The sequence below is a fragment of the Kickxella alabastrina genome (genome assembly GCF_025024165.1).
Source record: "Kickxella alabastrina strain RSA 675 chromosome Unknown BX661scaffold_15, whole genome shotgun sequence".
Taxonomy (NCBI): domain Eukaryota; kingdom Fungi; phylum Kickxellomycota; class Kickxellomycetes; order Kickxellales; family Kickxellaceae; genus Kickxella; species Kickxella alabastrina.
The window spans coordinates 231,335-250,067 of NW_026251486.1; the positions used below are offsets into that span (position 1 = coordinate 231,335).

The 18,733-nt window shown below is 47.0% G+C and overlaps 5 protein-coding genes across 5 annotated transcripts; 4 read left to right on the top strand and 1 right to left on the bottom strand.

Annotated features, from left to right (window-relative positions):
- Window positions 1-1,163: 1,163 nt before the first annotated feature.
- BX661DRAFT_35626 (uncharacterized protein) lies at window positions 1,164-3,449 on the top strand. Its single transcript, XM_051539101.1, has 2 exons — window positions 1,164-1,201; window positions 1,451-3,449. The coding sequence occupies exon 2, from the start codon at window positions 1,563-1,565 to the stop codon at window positions 3,192-3,194; it is 1,632 nt and encodes a 543-aa protein (XP_051390764.1). The 5' UTR covers window positions 1,164-1,201; window positions 1,451-1,562; the 3' UTR covers window positions 3,195-3,449.
- Window positions 3,450-4,484: 1,035 nt separating this feature from the next.
- Window positions 4,485-6,179, top strand: BX661DRAFT_199133 (thiamine diphosphate-binding protein; the record flags this gene model as incomplete). Its single annotated transcript, XM_051538299.1, has 5 exons — window positions 4,485-4,589; window positions 4,671-4,754; window positions 4,848-4,928; window positions 5,145-5,294; window positions 5,484-6,179. 5 exons carry the CDS (start codon window positions 4,485-4,487, stop codon window positions 6,177-6,179), a joined length of 1,116 nt encoding a protein of 371 aa, XP_051390765.1.
- Window positions 6,180-6,728: 549 nt separating this feature from the next.
- BX661DRAFT_199134 (uncharacterized protein) lies at window positions 6,729-9,062 on the top strand (the record flags this gene model as incomplete). The annotated part of the gene is made up of 1 exon (XM_051538300.1): window positions 6,729-9,062. One exon carries the CDS (start codon window positions 6,729-6,731, stop codon window positions 9,060-9,062), a length of 2,334 nt encoding a protein of 777 aa, XP_051390766.1.
- A 378-nt stretch (window positions 9,063-9,440) lies between these two features.
- Window positions 9,441-13,061, top strand: BX661DRAFT_184274 (glycoside hydrolase). Its single transcript, XM_051536442.1, has one exon. It carries the CDS (start codon window positions 9,562-9,564, stop codon window positions 12,955-12,957), a length of 3,396 nt encoding a protein of 1,131 aa, XP_051390767.1. The 5' UTR covers window positions 9,441-9,561; the 3' UTR covers window positions 12,958-13,061.
- Window positions 13,062-13,438: 377 nt separating this feature from the next.
- BX661DRAFT_199136 (uncharacterized protein) lies at window positions 13,439-14,437 on the bottom strand (the record flags this gene model as incomplete). Its single annotated transcript, XM_051538301.1, has 2 exons — window positions 13,439-13,936; window positions 14,030-14,437. The coding sequence occupies 2 exons, from the start codon at window positions 14,435-14,437 to the stop codon at window positions 13,439-13,441; spliced, it is 906 nt and encodes a 301-aa protein (XP_051390768.1).
- Window positions 14,438-18,733: the final 4,296 nt, after the last annotated feature.

The following is an 18,733-nucleotide window of genomic DNA, read 5'->3' on the forward strand; positions in this document are numbered from 1 at the left end:
ATGTATATGGTGGTTGTTACCACATGCTTTGCCATAAATAAACATTTTTAGTAATAGAAATGGCGCTGACAATGTGCGCAATGCGCTTCATGTTCAATCTCATGCCAAAATACTTGTTAATATAATTCAAATTAACACATTTTCATTTGCATTAATTGTAAGAATGACCACAAACAATATTCTCAAATGAAACAAAACAAAATAAAAAATATTTTCTGCATTCGGAAGCAATTCAAGTTATGAAATATCAATAAGCAAACCCTGCCCTTCCCCAAACAAGTGAGTCGCAAGAATCGGTTTTCTTGTTAAAGATTAGCTGCCGATAAAAATAAGAGTGCATTTTTATTAAAAATTTTAAACCCAACTTTATAAAGGCCGTCGATCATTTATCTACAAGCAAAAATGCAAGTAAAAACCTGTGTATCGGAGGGAGGTTGTGCACACAATCCCCCCACATTCACTGTCAAACTCATTCACCATTCCTTGCCTATGCATGGATTTTATCATTTCTTGGTTTTTTTCCACTTAAAATTCCAAAAAGGGGGATGCGGATATGGCAGCAAGGCGCACTTTTCAGAGTGCATTCGTAAATACAAGGTGTTTATGCGTGGAGCAAGTAAAAGAAGCTCCCCTCAAATGCCTGAATGGTGGGTTTTTACAAATGGGGAACAGTAGAAAAGTAGTGAGATTTTTTGTGCACAAGAAAGTGTGAATTTCTGATGGCACGATATGCATGCCGTTAAAGCGGGGAGACTAGCTGGAGAGGGATTTTCTATAAATGTCAGTCTATTTTTTTGTCAACAGCACTTTAACTTGATCCGTTTCCCTGGTCTTCTCCTCCCTCTACAATTTTTGTCGTGTCCTCACCTTACTTTCCCAAGTAATAATCCGGTATAAGATTTTTAAAAATAAAAATATTAGACGCAACATTTATATACTTGTGAAAACCTCGCTGCTGTTTTTTAAATACGCACTGCATTATATTTCTCTACCTTCGGCTTATTTTGTTTGAAGCTTGGTCCAAAAAATTACATTTTCCCCAGCCAAATCCTTGGGCGTAAGTCCTGATTACAAAGCACCGAGACTTTAAACGTTTTTTATTGTTCACTTTTTGGTACGTATTCTATATATTATTAATGAAGCAAGCGTAATCCGCCTCATTTCCTAGCATTATTGTCCGAAAGGGAGTTCTCCCTTAAAGGTAAATGCTGTTAAATTTGCGCACTTGACTATTCAGGCAGGCGGGGTTTTGCGTCCAAACCAAAGTAAAAGCATTTGTGACTAGATGTGACAATTTTTTCAAATGCAACGCCTTGTTCCTGTCATTTTCCTTGTTTACTTTTTATATTATTCTTATTAGTTATGCACTTGCAGCTACTCACTAACTCATTTGTGACTACTTATTCTCCGTTCCGCGTTCAGAATTTTTCCCTGATATTTCAACTTTTAGATTTTTTATTGCAAGTACCAAGTGCCTGAACTATTGACGCCACCAGTATATTAGATTGCGAGTTTAATACACGCTTTCGCCGCAAATAAGACAAATCGTGCTACGTCACAAAATGCCGGGGCCGCATCAGGCAAAGTCGCCAAAAAGAGAGACAACGCTGCTCGAGGAACACATTATCGCAACTGATGCTCAAGGCATCAAAAACAAAGATGGCGTGGTCAATGGCAGCGGATTGAAACACAGGACTTGCACACCAGCTAGCGACATCAAAGAAATTGGCCTCAAGCAACGCCTGCAAATTAAAATCTACAGCCAGGAGCAACAAACATACATCCAACACCCCACAGCCGCTCCTGTCTCTGTTGCAGCCGCCACTGTACACGCGCATAGTGTCAAGGAGTGCCATCAGCACCACAGACAGCCACCTTACCACCATTATTCCCATTCAAGTGCACCCCACACCACCGGCCTGCCTGAGACCTCATTGCTAGATTTCCGCAAACACAAACACGGTCGCTACTTTTATTTCCAGCCCCCTTCTGCTGCTGCCTCCACAGCTGAGTCTTTTACCTCATCAGCTTCCGTTATTTCTGTCTCTGAGAACAGCCAGGTGTATTGCCACAATATGCCACAACACCCTTCAGAGTCAGCCCCAGCCTTAAATGCCGCTCCCATGCCCGCCTTTACTGATAACAAGATGTTGTATTTCAGCCAGCCCTCTGTGCAGTCCCAGCAGCAGATAAGCACATTGTCCAGCGCCAGCAACGGAAATTCAAACACTGCCCCGCAAACCAACTTTGCTTATAATAACTCCAAGTTTAATTACAACCCTCCGACTCGCGCCGACATTCAATCCCTACACTCCACTAAGCACTCAGCACCAATGCATTACCAGCAGCATCAGCAATCATTGCCCCCAGGGCCAACACCCATGCCCCAGTATCAAAACGGATATTACCAACATCCACCAGCACCACGCGCAGGTCAAGCCTACCACAGTCCAGCAGCGGCAGCAGCTCATAACAGCAGAGAGCCCGGGATGCCGCTGTACATGCGGCCCGGAAGGCTATCATTGTCGACATCCACCTCGCCCACAGCGCCCAAGGGTTCCGGATTTATGCAAATACCTGGCCGCCCGCTGACTGCTGAGGAAAAGGAGATAAAACGTAAGGTGTCTCACTCGGCCATCGAGAAACGGCGTCGTGAGCGTACAAATTCCGTGCTGAGTGAGCTACAAAACATTGTCCCAGGCCTGTCCAAGCCTGGAAAAATCCAAAAGCTCGAGATTCTTGAGGCTGCCGCCAAGTACATTCGCCAACTTACCGCCAGCGCTGGGGTGCGGAAACAGACAAGTTCAAAACAGCATCATGGATTGAATAAGCACACGCTGCAGATGCAGTGCCACGACCAGGGTTTTCAGGAGGGTTCGCAAGACTGCCACCACGATTACCAGCCGCGGGTTAACCAACATCAGCCAAAAACTTTTGACAAGTTTAGCCCATTCCACTCGCACAGCAGGATTCTAGGGCACGCTGTTTCTGATGAGCCATTAGACCAGCAGCACATAGCTATAGCCACGCCAACATCTGTATATTACAATATGTCGGCAGATGAGTCAACAGATGAGGCCACATCCAATGCTCAGTCTAGGCCGCTTGCTGCCTCATCATCGTCGACATCATCAGCATCGTCAACATTGCCTGCTGACCCGTCTTCAATGAAGGTCAACTTTCTTTTATGCTGAATTCCAAAATATGAACAAGCCCAGCAAATATTGTATTTCTTCCATCCACAATTCCTTTATCGAATGTCGCTACTACACCAACAAATTTTGCTTGCATTGCACATGAAAGCGACACGCAATTGAGCAATGTTTGGAAGGAATGGCGGCGACAATTTCCAATTTATCTACATTTGTCGGTTGGAATCGGATCCATACATATTTTCACGCGCTGGTATTCAGCGTTGGCCATTTGCACACTTGGAGATATTTGATTCTCAAAACGGCATGTGTCATCCCGAGTGATCAGCCGCTAGCTCAGTGAAGGAAGATAGCAATTTTGCTGTTTTTTGTATTTCATTCTTATCGATAAGCTGGGAAAAATACGCAAATATCTGTGCGTGCACACTCACGGGTCTTTGCAGCCGACAAATAAATAAAACGTGGTCTTCATGCGACAAACTCAAAACGATTTTCGCAATGCCTACTACGTGCACTATAATAAATTACAAGGCAGCTGACGAGGAAGTCTGATGCCAGCAACAGAAGCTCACAGTCGCGCACAGACCAGTCACAGCGGGTGCCTTCCGCTTTGGTCTTTTCTCTACGCCAAGATCTATTCAAAACTAATCCAGCAAATCAGCAGCAGGATTAATCAGACTGATCGCATCAACGACACAGCCGATGACACCCGATGTTTTGCGTTTGTGCGATTTCCAAATATCCGGGTTTTTTTAACTGCTCGCGCGCACATTCATGCCTAGATTTTCCTTTCTTAGGCGCCAAAAGTGGTGACATTAGTTGAAATTTGTGCCAAAAATTGGCCTTCTCATTTTTTTGTTGTCCCAGCGCGTTCCTTGATATTGAGTGAAGTGCCTTTTTGATCTGATCCCCCGCTTTTAAGGCTGAAAGCTGAAATCCTGTGAGGTGGCGGTTTTTTCTCTTGTTTAAATTTCCGCCTGTCAGGCACCCACTTTGGTGCACAGAGTGTCGCTTTAATTATCCTTGTCGGTATTTATCCTGCCAACGACAGCAATGTAACGGATGCCAAATCGGCTGCTTGTGGCTAGCCACGCGCAACGCAACAACAGTTACAGCAAGAAAAAATATTTTAAGCAAACCCGAGCAAACGGCGCTGCAAATTATCATTTTATTTTATGAAAAAATGAATGTGTGCTTCCAGGTACTATTTTTTGAGCCAGGTTCCGAGCTTGCATCCCCAAAGCATCAATTTTTCTTTTCTTTTTCTCTTTTTTCTTTTTTCTTTTACACACTGATTGCCTAATTTCAATTGAATACATTTTTATTTTTGCAATGTCTGCCATGCTCAAGACCTTTTTCAGACAGCCCCTTGCGGCCCGCCTGGCCACCTGCACCCCGCGTGCCGTCCGCCACAACTCCAGCGCTGCTGGCGAGTCCGTAAGTATAAAGCGAGGGATCCTACTTGACCAAACTTTTTGTTACTTTGCTTTCTTATTTGTGCATGTGTCGCGCACTGAGCTTTCCAAGTGTGCGATCCCCCTGACAAGCACACGCTTTAGACAGGCGCGCACACTGCACGCTACGCGGCGACAAATTGACAAAGTCTTGTTTTTTGTTACTATTTGCTAATCAAGCGCATTCTGGTCATTTGAATTGGCATTCCTATAGATTACTGTTCGCGAGGCTCTGAACCAGGCCATTGACGAGGAGATGGAGAGCGACGAGTCTGTCTGGCTTCTCGGTGAGGAGGTTGCTCAGTACAACGGTGCTTACAAGGTACGTTTTCTGGGAGTGTGGATTTACCGAATTCGAATTGCATACAAGCAGCAGTAACTGAAAAAGGAAGGAAAATAAACTGGGCTGACTAGGACGCTTTTTTATAATGTTGCCAGGAAATCTGGACAATGTCGAGAATTGAATCTCAATAGTGCGCTAACTCAAGGCTTTTCATGCATCGTTACCTTACTGTTGTCATTTTTCTTTTGTTTGTAGGTTTCCAAGGGTCTTTTGGACAAGTACGGCCCCAAGCGTGTTGTTGACACTCCTATTACCGAGATGGGTTTTGCTGGTATCGCTATCGGCGCCGCCTTCCACGGCACTAAGCCCATCTGCGAGTTCATGACCTTCAACTTTGCCATGCAGGTAAGAATAAGCAATACAACACACACTACGCCAGCATCATTGGTAGCAGGCTGACTTGATCCGTCTGCAACATACGTGTGTATAATCTGAGTACATGTGCATGTTTATTTTATTACCGTCTAAATATCTGTGCAACCTTTTGATTTTAAAGTATAGGCCATCGATCAAATCATCAACTCTGGCGCCAAGACGCACTACATGTCGGGTGGATTCGCCAAATGCCCCATCGTTTTCCGTGGTCCTAACGGCGCCGCCGCCGGTGTTGCCGCTCAGCACTCGCAGGATTACGCCTCGTGGTACGGACAGATCCCCGGTCTAAAGGTTGTCAGCCCCTATGATGCTGAGGATGCCAAGGGCCTGATGAAGGCGGCCATCCGCGACCCCAACCCCGTTGTTGTTCTGGAGAACGAGCTCATGTACGGTGTCAGCTTCCCATCGAGCCCCGAAATAGCCAGCAAAGACTTTGTTGTCCCCTTCGGCAAGGCCAAGATCGCCCGCGAGGGCACTGACATCACCATCGCCACCTACTCGCGCCCCGTTGGCTTTGCCCTCGAGGCAGCCGAGCTCCTGGCCAAGGAGGGTATCAGCGTCGAGGTCATTAACCTTCGCTCGATCCGCCCCCTGGATCTCGCCGCCATCATCAAGTCGGTCAAGAAGACCAACCACCTGATGACTGTTGAGCAGGGCTTCCCTCAGTTCGGTGTTGGTTCCGAGATCTCGGCGCAGATCATGGAGTCTGAGGCCTTTGACCATCTGGATGCCCCCGTCTGCAGAGTCACCGGCGCCGATGTGCCCATGCCATATGCCCACAACCTCGAGAACCTTGCCCTCCCCGATGCCGAGGTCATCTACAAGCAGGTCAAGCGGGTTCTCAACATTGAGTAAGACTGCCGGAAACTAGTGTGCTTTGGATAAACAAACAAACAAAATAGTTTTTCTATGAGCTGATTGAAACCAATCAAATCTTCGATCATAAATAATGCATGGATTGAGGCTGAAATACCACGAAGGCGGCAGCAGCAGAATCAACGGGGCGTGCCCAGTAAACAGATGATGATGCATAATATGCATTCGGCGCCTCACACACAACATGCAAATAAATAAACCCAATGATATAGTTAAAAAACTCTGATAAACTCGTCCCTTGTGTTGCGTCATGGATCTAGATCGATGATAATGATTCCACCGCTTGTTTTGTTTGTCGTGCAAAAAAATTCGAGGGTTTAAACACTTGTGGATAATTTCAAGACACAACAGGGCACATATATAAGGCAGACTCTGACTTGCCAAATGTTTCTCCAGCAGATGTCTTTTTAAAGATTTTTATTCTTCAAATCCTCTACGCAACATCAGTAGCAATATTATACATATACAATATCTTTTAACAAGACATCAAACTCGTAACTTCATTATTTTATTTTATTCTATTCGTCCATGTCGACCCCCAATCTTAGTAGAGGAGCTGCAAGGCGTGCGTCCATCTCGACTGACATCAGCCCCGGCGATACTTTTGTTCCACTGAGTGAGGAATTCAAACCCGACTCCACTCGCGCTCGCTTTGAGGAGCTCGCCAACACCTACCGCAGCACCCACGACTCGCGCGGCCGTGCTCTCAGCATGTTTGACAGCTCTGTGCAGAAGAGGGAGTCACTCCTGCAGCTCCTCTCGATGATCAAGAATGGCGACCTACCGCCGACCGCGCAGATGGTCCACCTCATCAACACCATCAACTTTGACAAAATGAGAGAGTACGCCACCACCTACCAGGGCAAGAAGGTCATTGACAACCTGGAGAGCTCAACCAAAAGCGGCATCAGAGCGTTTGAGGATGTCAACGGCAATGAGAACGCGCAGCATATTGTCAAGAGCCTCGACAATGCGCGCAAGAAGAGTGCCGAGGACCGCCAGCAGCTGAAAAACAAGGTCAAAAAGAGCGCTGAGGAGTCCAAGGACATGGCCAACAGTGCAGGCAAGGATTTTTTGGTTTTGGCCAGCGGTATCAGCACCTCATCAGCCTTCCGTAAGGCCATCTCTGACCTGACAAGCCTGGTCAGGGCCACGATCCAGGACAAGGAGCCCACTGAGCAGGAGTCTGAGCCGCTGATTGACCGCGTGCGCAACCTGATTGTTGAGGTACGCCACAACAATGATGTTCTCAAGTCACTGCGCTCGCTCAACTCTCTGTACACCAGTGTGTACAGCAAGGGCGCCAGGGCCGTGAATACCGCGCAAGAAAAGGCAAATTCGCACCCTGCAGTCGAAGACCTGCATTCCGCACGCACCCACACCGAGGACCTGTTTAAGCGCCTGGGAAACGGCTACGATCTTAGCCCAATGCTCGGTGCCCTGGGCGCCCTGGCTGTGCTGTACCGCGACAACGAAAACGTTGAGCAGCTGGTTGCTGACACCAAGGCGTTCGGCGACTGGGCCATCAACGTTGACGAGGAAAAGCTGACCTCAGAGGAGTTTGAGAGCCGCGGCCAGAATCTGCTGGACAAGGGCCGCCATGTGCTGACGCAGAGGGACCGTGAGAACGTTGACGTTGTGACGACCGAGGCGGACCACTACATGCAAGCGGTGCAGAGCAACCCTGTGCTTGTTGACTACAAGGACTCTGTTGTTGGCCTGATGCACGCAATCGCTGGCAACAACCTGAACAGCGAGGAGCGCCGTGAGCACTACCGCGCCCTGCGCCAGGACCTAATGGCCAACCTGCCCATCTTGATGCAGACAATTCGCTACGTGCCCCTGCCGCGCGTGGCCGGCATGAACGACGAAATGGAGTTTGCCGCTGACAATATTGTCCTCGACCTGCAGCACTTTGTGCCCGAGCACATGAGCTTTGACATGCACAGTGAGATATACCCTCGCGCCGGGATGCTCAAGGACACGCGGGCCATGCACTCGCACAAGGGTTTCAAGGCCGAGCAGTTCTTCTACCTGACCATCACTGGAGTGAACTGCGTGGCCAAGCGCGTTGCGTTCTACGCCAAGAAGAAGAAGGGCTTGCCTAGAGTAGCCGAGAAGGGCATCGCCGATTTGGTCATAGGCGGCCGTGGTATGGACATTGTTATCCGGGTGCGCAAGCTGCACAACAGCGAAAAGCCCCGCGTGCCGCTCGAAAAGACCTCGGCCACCAGCGGCAGCAGCACTCGCGCCATGAAGGATGGTATTACAGCCGAAGCTGCCGCCGACAAGGGTACGCGTGCAGCACGCGAGCTGGATATTGTCGATGTCAAGGTCAAGTTGCACGACCTTGACTTCCGCGTGCGCGAGAACAAGCACAACATTAGCAGTACCCTGGGTATCCTGCTGATAAAGCCTATTGCCAAGAAGCTGATTGCAAAAAACATTGCCAAGTCACTGACCGAGTACCTAGTCGTGGGCGACAAGCTAATGGCCAAGCATGGCGATGCGGCACAGGCCATGGTTATGAACCAGAGCAAGAGGGCATTCACCTCGGCCAAGGGCGCGGCCAGCAAGGGCGTCCAGGCGAGCAAGACAAAGATTGAGAATATGCGCAGTAAGGGCGACAAGACCAAGGGAAAGGTGCAGGAGTCGGCACCGGCTGCTATCGACAAGACAGCAGCCAAGAAGGCCGTGAAGAAGGATATCGCCAACAAGCAGACCGCCGTGCCGGTTGCGTCGGCCAACGATTACACTGCGACCGCCGACGAGATCGCCGCCAAGCGCGAGCAACTCGATAATCTGAGACGCGACTCAATGATCGAGAATATGGTCGATAATATGGTCGAGGAACAAATTTAATGATTTTTCAACTTTGGCTCTTGTTTTTGGTATCCCACTGTGGCTGGCATTATCGCCGTCGCTATTTTTCTCGTAGTTTTTTCTTCGCTCCAAGTTTATTTTTCGTTTCCATCTTCTTTTTCGTTTGAGAGAGGAAGAAAATTTTGAAATACGAAGAGAAAAATAATAAAGTTAAAAATTTTGTTGAAGAACTGGCGTCTCCTCAACTCGCTTCCATTCTCGCCGATGCTTTTTTGATTGATGACGATGACGATGAAGTTGGCGGCGATAATGGATATGTATGCCTTTTATTCTTAATGCGCTGCAACGCTTTTCGGGGATTAAAATACCTTGAAATAGTAATTGCGACACAATTCCCACAATGCCGGACAGCGCCTTCGGACTGCATGTGCATTTTGCATTTTGAATTTGCACTAAAATATCTTTTCTGTCACCAATTCAATTAAATTCAATAGAATATATTCATTTGTACTTTCACATTTTTGTCCTTTTGAATGCAATGCTTGTTGACACATTGCCACTTTTGCTAGTATCGGGCATTCTCTTTCTCCTGTCGCCCGCAATTCAAGCTCTCGGAATGACGAAAAGACGACGACTTGAACTCAGGAACCAAACGAAGGAGTCATTTTATCACGCATACAATGGCTATATGAAGCACGCCTTTCCATTTGATGAGCTTAACCCGATCACTTGCACGGGGCGGGGGCGTGACAGAATGGTTCCTAAAAACATCAACATCAACGACGTGCTGGGCGATTACCTTCTGACCCTGGTCGACACACTGGACATGCTCGCGGTTCTAGGAGACAAGGAGGAGTTTGCAAATGCGGTTGCCAAAACTATTCAATTTCTGCCGGACTTTGATATTGACAGCCATGTCCAGGTGTTTGAAGTCACCATCAGAATGCTCGGCGGCCTGCTCAGCGCACACATTATTGCAACCGACGAGAAGGACACATTGGGCATGCGCTTGGATAACGACAAGGGCGGAAACGGCACCGCGTACAATGGCGAGCTGCTGCGGCTTGCTAGAGACCTGGGCTATCGCCTGTTGCCAGCATTTGAGGCGTCGCCGACTGGGATTCCATACCCGAGGACCAACCTGAAGCATGGGTTTCCCAAGGGCGAGACCTCCAACACGTGTGCCGCTGGCGTGGGCACGTTGCTCCTTGAATTTGGCACGCTCAGCCGGCTGACCAACGAGACCATATTCGAGGATCTGGCCCGTCATGCACTGAACGAGCTGTGGGTCGAGCGGTCAAAGAAAAACTTGTTTGGCAATACATACGATCTTGAGAAGCAAAAGTGGGAGTCAACAGTCGCCGGCGTCAGCGCAGGTATAGATTCTCTGTACGAGTACATGCTCAAGAGCTACGTATATTTTGGCGACCAGCAGTACCTGCAAGCATTTGAGGTCTCGTACAGCGCGCTGTTGCAGCATGCTCGAGACACGATGGGCGGCTATGCGTTTTTCAACGTTGACATGCACTCAGCCGAGGTTACCAGCACGTGGATTGACTCGCTGTCGGCATACTTCCCGGGACTCATGGTACTTGCCGGCGACGTTGACAGTGCAGAGTCGGCCTACATGCTGTATTACCATTTGTGGCGGCGGTTCCGTGCTATGCCCGAGCGATTCAACTTGTTTTTGCGCGAGCCAGACATTGCATTCTATCCGCTGAGACCAGAGTTCATAGAAAGCACGTACTTTTTGTACCGGGCGACCCACGACCCCTTTTACTTGGACATCGGCGAAATGGTGCTTGCAGACATAAACGCGCTGTTTCGCACTTCTTGTGGCTACGCGTCGATGCAAAGCGTGTTTACCCGCCAGCTTGAGGAGCGCATGGAAAGTTTTTTTCTCAGCGAGACGCTAAAATACCTATTTTTGCTGTTCGACGAGGAAAACCCACTTCACAAACACCACAGTAACTTTGTCTTTACAACCGAGGGCCATGTTCTTCTTCCTCTCTCGCCCGTGGGCAGAAACTCATTGGCTCAATACCCGTCAGAGTCCACATTCAGTAGGCGAAGCCTACTTCATTCAGAGCGCCCACCACGAAAAATGGAACCGTCGATCTACCGCACGACAAATATCCGGCAAAAACTGCAATCCGTTCACCCTGACGACATGTTTGCGCTGCCAAAATTCACAGCATCGGATTTGTTGGCTGATGATTCCGATGCCGATAATTTTGATTCAGCAGCCCACACACGCATGAGCCGGCAGTGCTTGGTTCCGCGGGCCCTGAACATAGTGAAGACAGGGTCGGCCAAAATAACAAGCGGCGCCGAACCCGTCTCCGCACAGTTTGCTGTTGAATGGAGCCAGCCACATCTGCAGAGCCCCTTGGCGCAGCTGTACGCCATGCAAGAGCTATCCCGCGCGATAAACGGAATTACCGGTCGTAGTCCGGCTGATATTGAGGAGAGAGAGTATCTATCCGCGCTTCTTGTTAACCGGGGCGCTTGTACAATGCCCCTGCGCGCGGACTTTTATAACATCGACACGCTGGTCAGCGGCGGTCACAACTCTGAGTATGCGATAAACGGGACGGCGGTGCTTGATTTGTCGCTGGAAATGGCCATGGAGTACGGCGGCATGTGCAGTTTGTCAGCAAATCTGTACCTTTCAGAGCGTCATAACGGGTGGATGGCCATGGCTTTGGACCAGGCTGGTCACTTTGCGGATGCCCAGGGGTTGCGCAATCCGCCGGTTTTTGCGGAGACGTGGCTGACTCCCAATACACGGCAGATTTCATTTATGGAGTTTGTGCTTTCTCGTGCAGTCAACGGGGAAGTCACATCGCATATTATCCCACCGCAACCAAGAGCCCGCCACGGAGTGCCTCTGCTGAAGGACCTGTGGGACAGCGAAGAGACCAATGCTCGTTCTCAGCATATGGCAACCGAGTTTCACAAAGACATTGACCCGATTGCAACAGCATCGCTGCTGCCAAACAAATACAAGGATACCGTGCAGCCAAAACGCCGCGGCTACAGTTTAGCAGACCAGCTAAGCGGCGGGAAAAACGGCGCGTTGTCTCCAAACCAGCAGCTGGTTATTACGAATGGAGCCGGCCAGGTAATGACCGATTACGTTGTTGTTCGGGTCAGCACGGATGTCTCATTGCGTGACTTTGTGCGCACCGTCCCCGTTCACAATGACACCAGCCATGCTACCAAGCGCACGTGGGCACAATTATTTAGCCGCACTGATAGCCCGGCGCCTGTAAGCATCCCGGAAGACATTGCTACTAAGATCAGCGCGAAGGCAAAGGCAAATGCCGATATAAAAGAGCAGAATGCTAAAAGCAAGTACCGCCCCAATTCGGACCACCCCCATCGTAGACGCGAGTATTCGGGGCGGTTGGCAGAGTTTGCCGAGATATCGTTGTACAGCAGATACTCGCTGCCTCTTGTGCCACGCCCGACGACATTGGTCATGCCCCATCTATTCAGTTCCTCGGCGGTGTATGGCTGTGAAGAGTATACGCCGTGGGAGAAAAAGCTTGTTCGGGGGAAAATAGTTGCTGTGCACGCTGGCGGCGGCTGCACAGTGTGGATGAAGGCCATTCAGGCAATGCGCGCAAGTGCCAAAGCATTGCTGGTGAACGCGGGGGATGCAGATGACGGCCACAGCCATTGTGCAACTTTGGGCCAATGTGTGCGCAGGAGGCCAGTGTTGGTGCAAAGTTTGCGTGATGAAGAGCAAATGTGCTTATGCAAACATGTAGATTCTAGCTGTGTCTCTTCCTCCTCGCAAAGGCGCAAATCAGATATCAAGAAGCAACATTCAGTGACAATGCCGGTTGTGATGGTCGACCAGGGCGTTGTCGAGAAGCTTCAGGCGTATTTGATTGCCGGCCTTCATGTTCGCATAGAGTTACTTTAATAATAAATTTATACAATATTGCGGCCAGAATTTGGAGAGGGGTTTTTTGAATTAATCAAGCGGACGGTGGCTTTGAGGTTTGCTAGTATAAAATTGAAAGATAAATCTAGGTCAACTTTTTTAATTGATTCTCCTGTATTAAAAAATATTTTTGCAACATATCACTGCAAGCGTATAATACAAATAAACGTATTATTATATTGTCGTCCAATCATTTTAATGTATAAAACAATGTTGTCTCGGGCTTTTTTCTTTTTTTGGCAAATACTTCAAATTCTGTTCAATGGCATAAATACAAGGAGTAATGACAACATTTAACAAGTCTAAGCTCTAGTTTTTAATTGCTGCAATGTGGTATTTGATTTTTTTCAGCTGCGCATGTTTAATTTTCAATTATTCAATTTTTATTTGAATTTTTAGAAACGAAAAAGAGAAAAAAGAAAAAAAGAAAGAATAGATAAAAGTGCGTGCCTGCGTCGATTCAGCGCCTGACCAGCTCGCTCGCAGTGGCAGCACCGAGTGTAGCAGTGCAGTAGATGCACATCTGGTGGCCACCAGCCGTGGCCACGCGGTAGTTGGCCACTGCCTTCCTCAGGCACAGAAGCTCGCTGTGGATTTCATCGAGATCCAGAAAGTGCTTCTTGGCGCCGCGCTGCAGCTCCTGCACCTGATCTTGAAGCAGCTCGTTTGTCTGCTTGGTAGCGTCCAACTGCCCGTTGACGTCGGCCAGCTGGTGCTGCTGGTCAATTCCGCTCTTGGCTGCAAGCTGGCTGGCAGTGCGGCTCGTATCTGCGAGCTTTATGTGGAGCTCAAGTGCCTCAGCAAAAGCGGTCATTGACTCGGTATGCGCGGCATCGGCGGCGCTCAGAGCAGCCTCCAGATTTGCCACCGCGACGCCCATGCTGGCGCAAGCGGACTCAGTTGCAACTCGGCCGGCCTCCTCCTGGGCGCGGAAAGCCTCCAGCTCCTTGAGCCTTGCCTAGGTATCGCGGCAGATGCCAGCGGTCTCGCGGCAAGAAGCATCTAGCTGCGCGTGAGGCGCGTCAACATCAGCGCGGAGAGCTGAGTTTACAGCATCCGTCTCTGCATGGTTGCTTTCGGCCACAAAGCAGGCCGCGTATTGACTCACATATTCCATTCTCAGCTCGGAAAGTGCGCCCTCAGCCTCATCCAGGGTGGCCTCAGCCACATAGCGGGCGGCGCGCTCTTCCGCAAGGGCGCGCTGGAGCTCGTAGATTGTGCGAGAGGATTTGTTGTTGTTGTTGTCGTTGTCGGCCTTGGACTTGAACTTAAACGCGGCGCGGCAGGCCCGGCGAAGCACATTGGTTGTGCATGACACAGTCGATGTGGTGGTTGATGCGATGGTCAATGCAGCGGTTGAGGTAGTCGACGCGACAGGTGTTGCTGTGGCAGGAGTAGTAGCGGCCTGCCGCAGGGCTGAGCACATCTTGCGCGCGATGGTCTTCATACGGAAATGCATGGTTAGCAAGATGAATAATAAAAGAATAATAAAAGAGGAATGATAAGAATAAAGATAAAAATAATATAAAAAGGCAAAGTACTAAGGTGGTATTGGTGGTGTTGGTGGTGCTGGTGTTGGTGGAGAAAAGTATGCGTGGTGGTGTTGAGGAAAAGTTAACTAGTGGTGTTAGAGGAAAAAAATAAAGACGCTGGAAGGGGCGGGAAATAGGCGTTATTTAAATATCTGCTCGTCTTTTGTTTTACGCTGGTTGAGCTGTGCAAAAATATATGCGTTCTCTTGCTCTTCACAAAAACGGACCATATGTTATCGGATCATCCATTTGGTTTCGGCTGGAGCAGGGTGGAAGCTTCAAGAGGGCTTTTTCGTTACGTTTGTTTCCCTTTTTCGTGAAGGCAGGTTTCCCCCCCCACGAGTTAACGTGTGAGGATCGGCAATATCCGAAAATCAAGGCTTTGAAATTGTCAGGATTTAACATCCATCACAATATTTCAATATATGCACATATTGATCTGCAGTCACTTTTGCGATATTTTTCAAACCATAGTTGCTGGAGGGCAAGACCACGTGTGCTCAATATCAGTCTGAATAGGTTTTGCAGCCAAAATAATCGTGGCTATCTGTAAAAATAATTTTTTTGTCAGGCTCACGTTTAGGCTATGCAGGAAAAAAAACAAAGTAGCAGCAGCATGTTTTTCTTCGTCTTGGCAGCGGTAACGGTGCGAGTAAGGCGTGGAGAATAGAGTCATATTTTTACGTGTCGGCTAATAAAGAAATTTGCTATTTTTTTCCCAAGGTAAAGGCCGGGATTGCTCTGAGCCATTGTTGCGTTTTCTTTCCTTTTCACTGTGGTTCTACAGCAATCATGGTAGCAAAAGGTTCATTTGCGCATCAAGATCCATGCACATAAAAAACCAAAACAGATAATGGATAAAAAAGAATATTTCATCCGAAACATCGAGAAAATTGTGGCCGTTTCCGTCACCACAATTATCACGGATGGAGCGCGGAAGGGCATTGATATCCGTATTTAGTTGAACAATTGTTGACGACATCCTGTAAAACCAAGGGGGGGTCGAATTGAAAACTTATTTTTTGTTTGCCATTGACAATGCTTGCACCGAGTGAGAAAAAACGAGTAAGAGGGTAAAAAAGAGTGCGTGATTAAAAATAGAATGATGGGAAAACATGGATGCGTATTGCATTAGGTCCCTTTTTGTCATATGGAACCAAGAAAGAGCGCAAGGTCCAAAGCTGGAGGCAGTTGCTACGGGCCAGTATTTTTCGGTTTGCACAGGGGACGACTTTTGTGTATTAAAAAAAGACATGGAGCAAAAAAGCCACAGAGCCATTTCACAAGATGGCCAAATTCAAACCATTTGGCACGCACCAGATCAACCAATCGTCGTCAGAAAAACCAAACATTGCTTGTTTGGCTGTATTTTCTTACTATCCGCCCTGGGACTTGAATAACAAATTGGCCCAGGTGGAATAGCATCGGCAAAAACGTTTAATATCAGTTTGTTTTGTTATGCTTGATCTACAACCACCATGTTCTGAAGATATGGGCCTTGCCATTGTGAGCACATGCATTGAGCAATGAGAGAGTCTTTTTATTATATTTTCAACGTTCTTTTGCTTATTCATCAAAATTAATTGTTTTGAGTGTTTGCAGATACCGGACCAGAAAAAGTAAAATAGTTAATGATACGCTTTCGTAGATATCAAGAGTACATTGCATATTAATTCTCACTTGCATATATTTTGGAAGCCAATATGCTCAGCGGCTATATTCAGAATAGTACTATGTATTTCCACTTTTGGGAGGAAGATTATATATTTGTAAAAAATAATTGAATTTGAATTTAAAGATAAAATAAACAATTAACTAAAAAGATACCGAATGTGTTTTTGCTCTCTCGGCTGGAGCAAGCAATTCGTTCACACTATCCTTTATTTCAATGGCCCCGAGTCTCTGGCGGCTGCTTCGGACAGGACCAGCCTGGCTTGAAGCTGCAGAGTCTATGAAAGACTGGCGCTCCGTTGTGCGTAAAGAACTTGAGACTTGTGGCATACCGCCCGTCCAGGAATATGACTTAATGGTTGGAATTGCCACTGTAGCTACAGACTAACGCTTGCGAGAAGGTGTGCTTGGAGTAATTGGGTATGCAGAAAGGGCTTTTGACAATACAGATGATGCTGTACGGTAGCAGCGGCAACGGTTGGCAGGTTTTTGCTCGGGCTCCACGCTGGCTATTTTACTGTGCTGCCGTTTGGTACTGGGCTTGCTAACCGTGGCAAGATTGCCCGAGTTTTTAGTGCTGGTATTTTCTGCAATAATGCTGTTGGTCGCAGTGGTTACAACACGGCGCATGCAAGAGAAGGAGTATTTGGGTACAGAAGTGGATAACAATTCGGCTATGGTGGGAATATACGGCTTGGCTCTATGTTTTTCCGAGCGGATAGCAGATGATTGCTTGGTTTTTATGTACACAGGCGGAACCGAAGCCTTGTATGACACGCGAGAAACTGCAGAGCTGGCAGACCTGCTGCAAATAAAAAGACTTATGGTGGAAGGTATTGTGTAGTTTAAAAGCAAATACGAGATAAAAATATACAATAAAAAAGAAGAGAGCAAAAGAGAGAGCAAAAGAGCAAAAGGGCTAAAATGTGAATTAGGCGCACGTGCGTTTGTGTGCAAGTGTGTGTTAGAAGGGGCGTGTTAAACGTTTATATTGTTTTGTTAGTTAAAATGTTGGGCGTTGTGTTGTGTGTGTACGTGTGAGTTGAGTAATTTGGGTAAGTATAACTATTTTATTGACTATTAAACATGAAAGGAAAATTGAGGAAGAAAATGTGAAAAGTGTAGCAGCTCCACCAACAAATATTTATTTATTTTCACAGTTGGCCACGAGCATCGAACAGCAGCAGCTATTTTGTCTCAAGATAACCCGCTTTAATATCCCATCCCATCCCATTTAATGTCACAACATTCAGCAATTTTGGATCGGTAAATGCTGCAGTTTGCCTGTTGATATTCAACATAAGCGGAATTCTTTTAATCTTAATTATTCTCCAACCCATCAAATTTAATAACAGAGCCGGATTATCTTATTGGAACTGCCAGCTCGGTATAACCCTGCGCATGCTGCGAAGAAACCCAATTACCATGCTCTACAGATATTTTTTACGCGTTTCATGGTGCATGGACTGAAAATATATTTTTTTATACGGCACCGCTTGCCTAGCCATGATATTTATGCATGATAGGTTGTTAGCCTTGTTTTTTTGCCAAGTGCGCAATGTACATTATAAATGAATATATGGCCGGCACTAGGCCTACGCGTAAAGCAAAAACACGTTGGATTTATTTTTATAAAAAATATTGACAACGTATATTTGTCAGGCAATGACGATGTGTCGGGCCATACTCTGATTATTATGATCACATTGGTATTGTGGACTGAATAATTAAACAATTTTGTCAAGCAGCAAAAAAAAGAAAAAGACTAACCCCATGATTGAAAGCGACGCATACCGCCCTATTGTGCATCAAGAATCCTAAAGATAAATCAAATGGCTGTACTTCTGTATACACTTTACACTTTACACTATCTACATAGCCACATACCATGTAATTTTATCATCTCTTTGTTTTTTGTTGGGAGTAGATATCAAAAGTGAAAATATACAAATATACAAATATATATGGATCGACACTGCATGCCTCTTCAATCACTAAAAAATGGAAATATACCTTTTTTAACTGGTGCTTGACAACAGTTTTATTTAATTGAACTTTAGCTGTAGCATTGGTTGCCCACCGAGAAAACGCAAAGGTCAGTTTATATCTAAGAAAGTTGTGCTGGCACTCGAGCATTGTATTGCTGTGTGCCAATTAAAACCAATATCAACAATGAGTGATGGTAAGTGCACGCGAAAAGCTCACTTCTTTTTTCCATGTTTGCTGTGTATTATGTCTGTAATTGTGGTCGACACATAGACAATTCCACTGGCTGCAAATATACTATCACATCTGCGAGGCTGCACATGGCAAGTATTTAAGTACCGCATGTGTTTCTGTTCTGGTGAGGATGAGCGGTGGTTTTTCCTTTTTCTAACAGCCAGTGTGAATTATTATTAACTGTCTTTATATTTGAAACGGCACTTTTCGTTGGGCGAGGTTATGTTAGGAAACGCAGACACCCCTTTCCCTGGTATATTGGCGCGCAAAAAAGGACCACTCCAAACAATTACAACGAAATAAATTATACTCATTGTTTGTCTGTAGCCGAG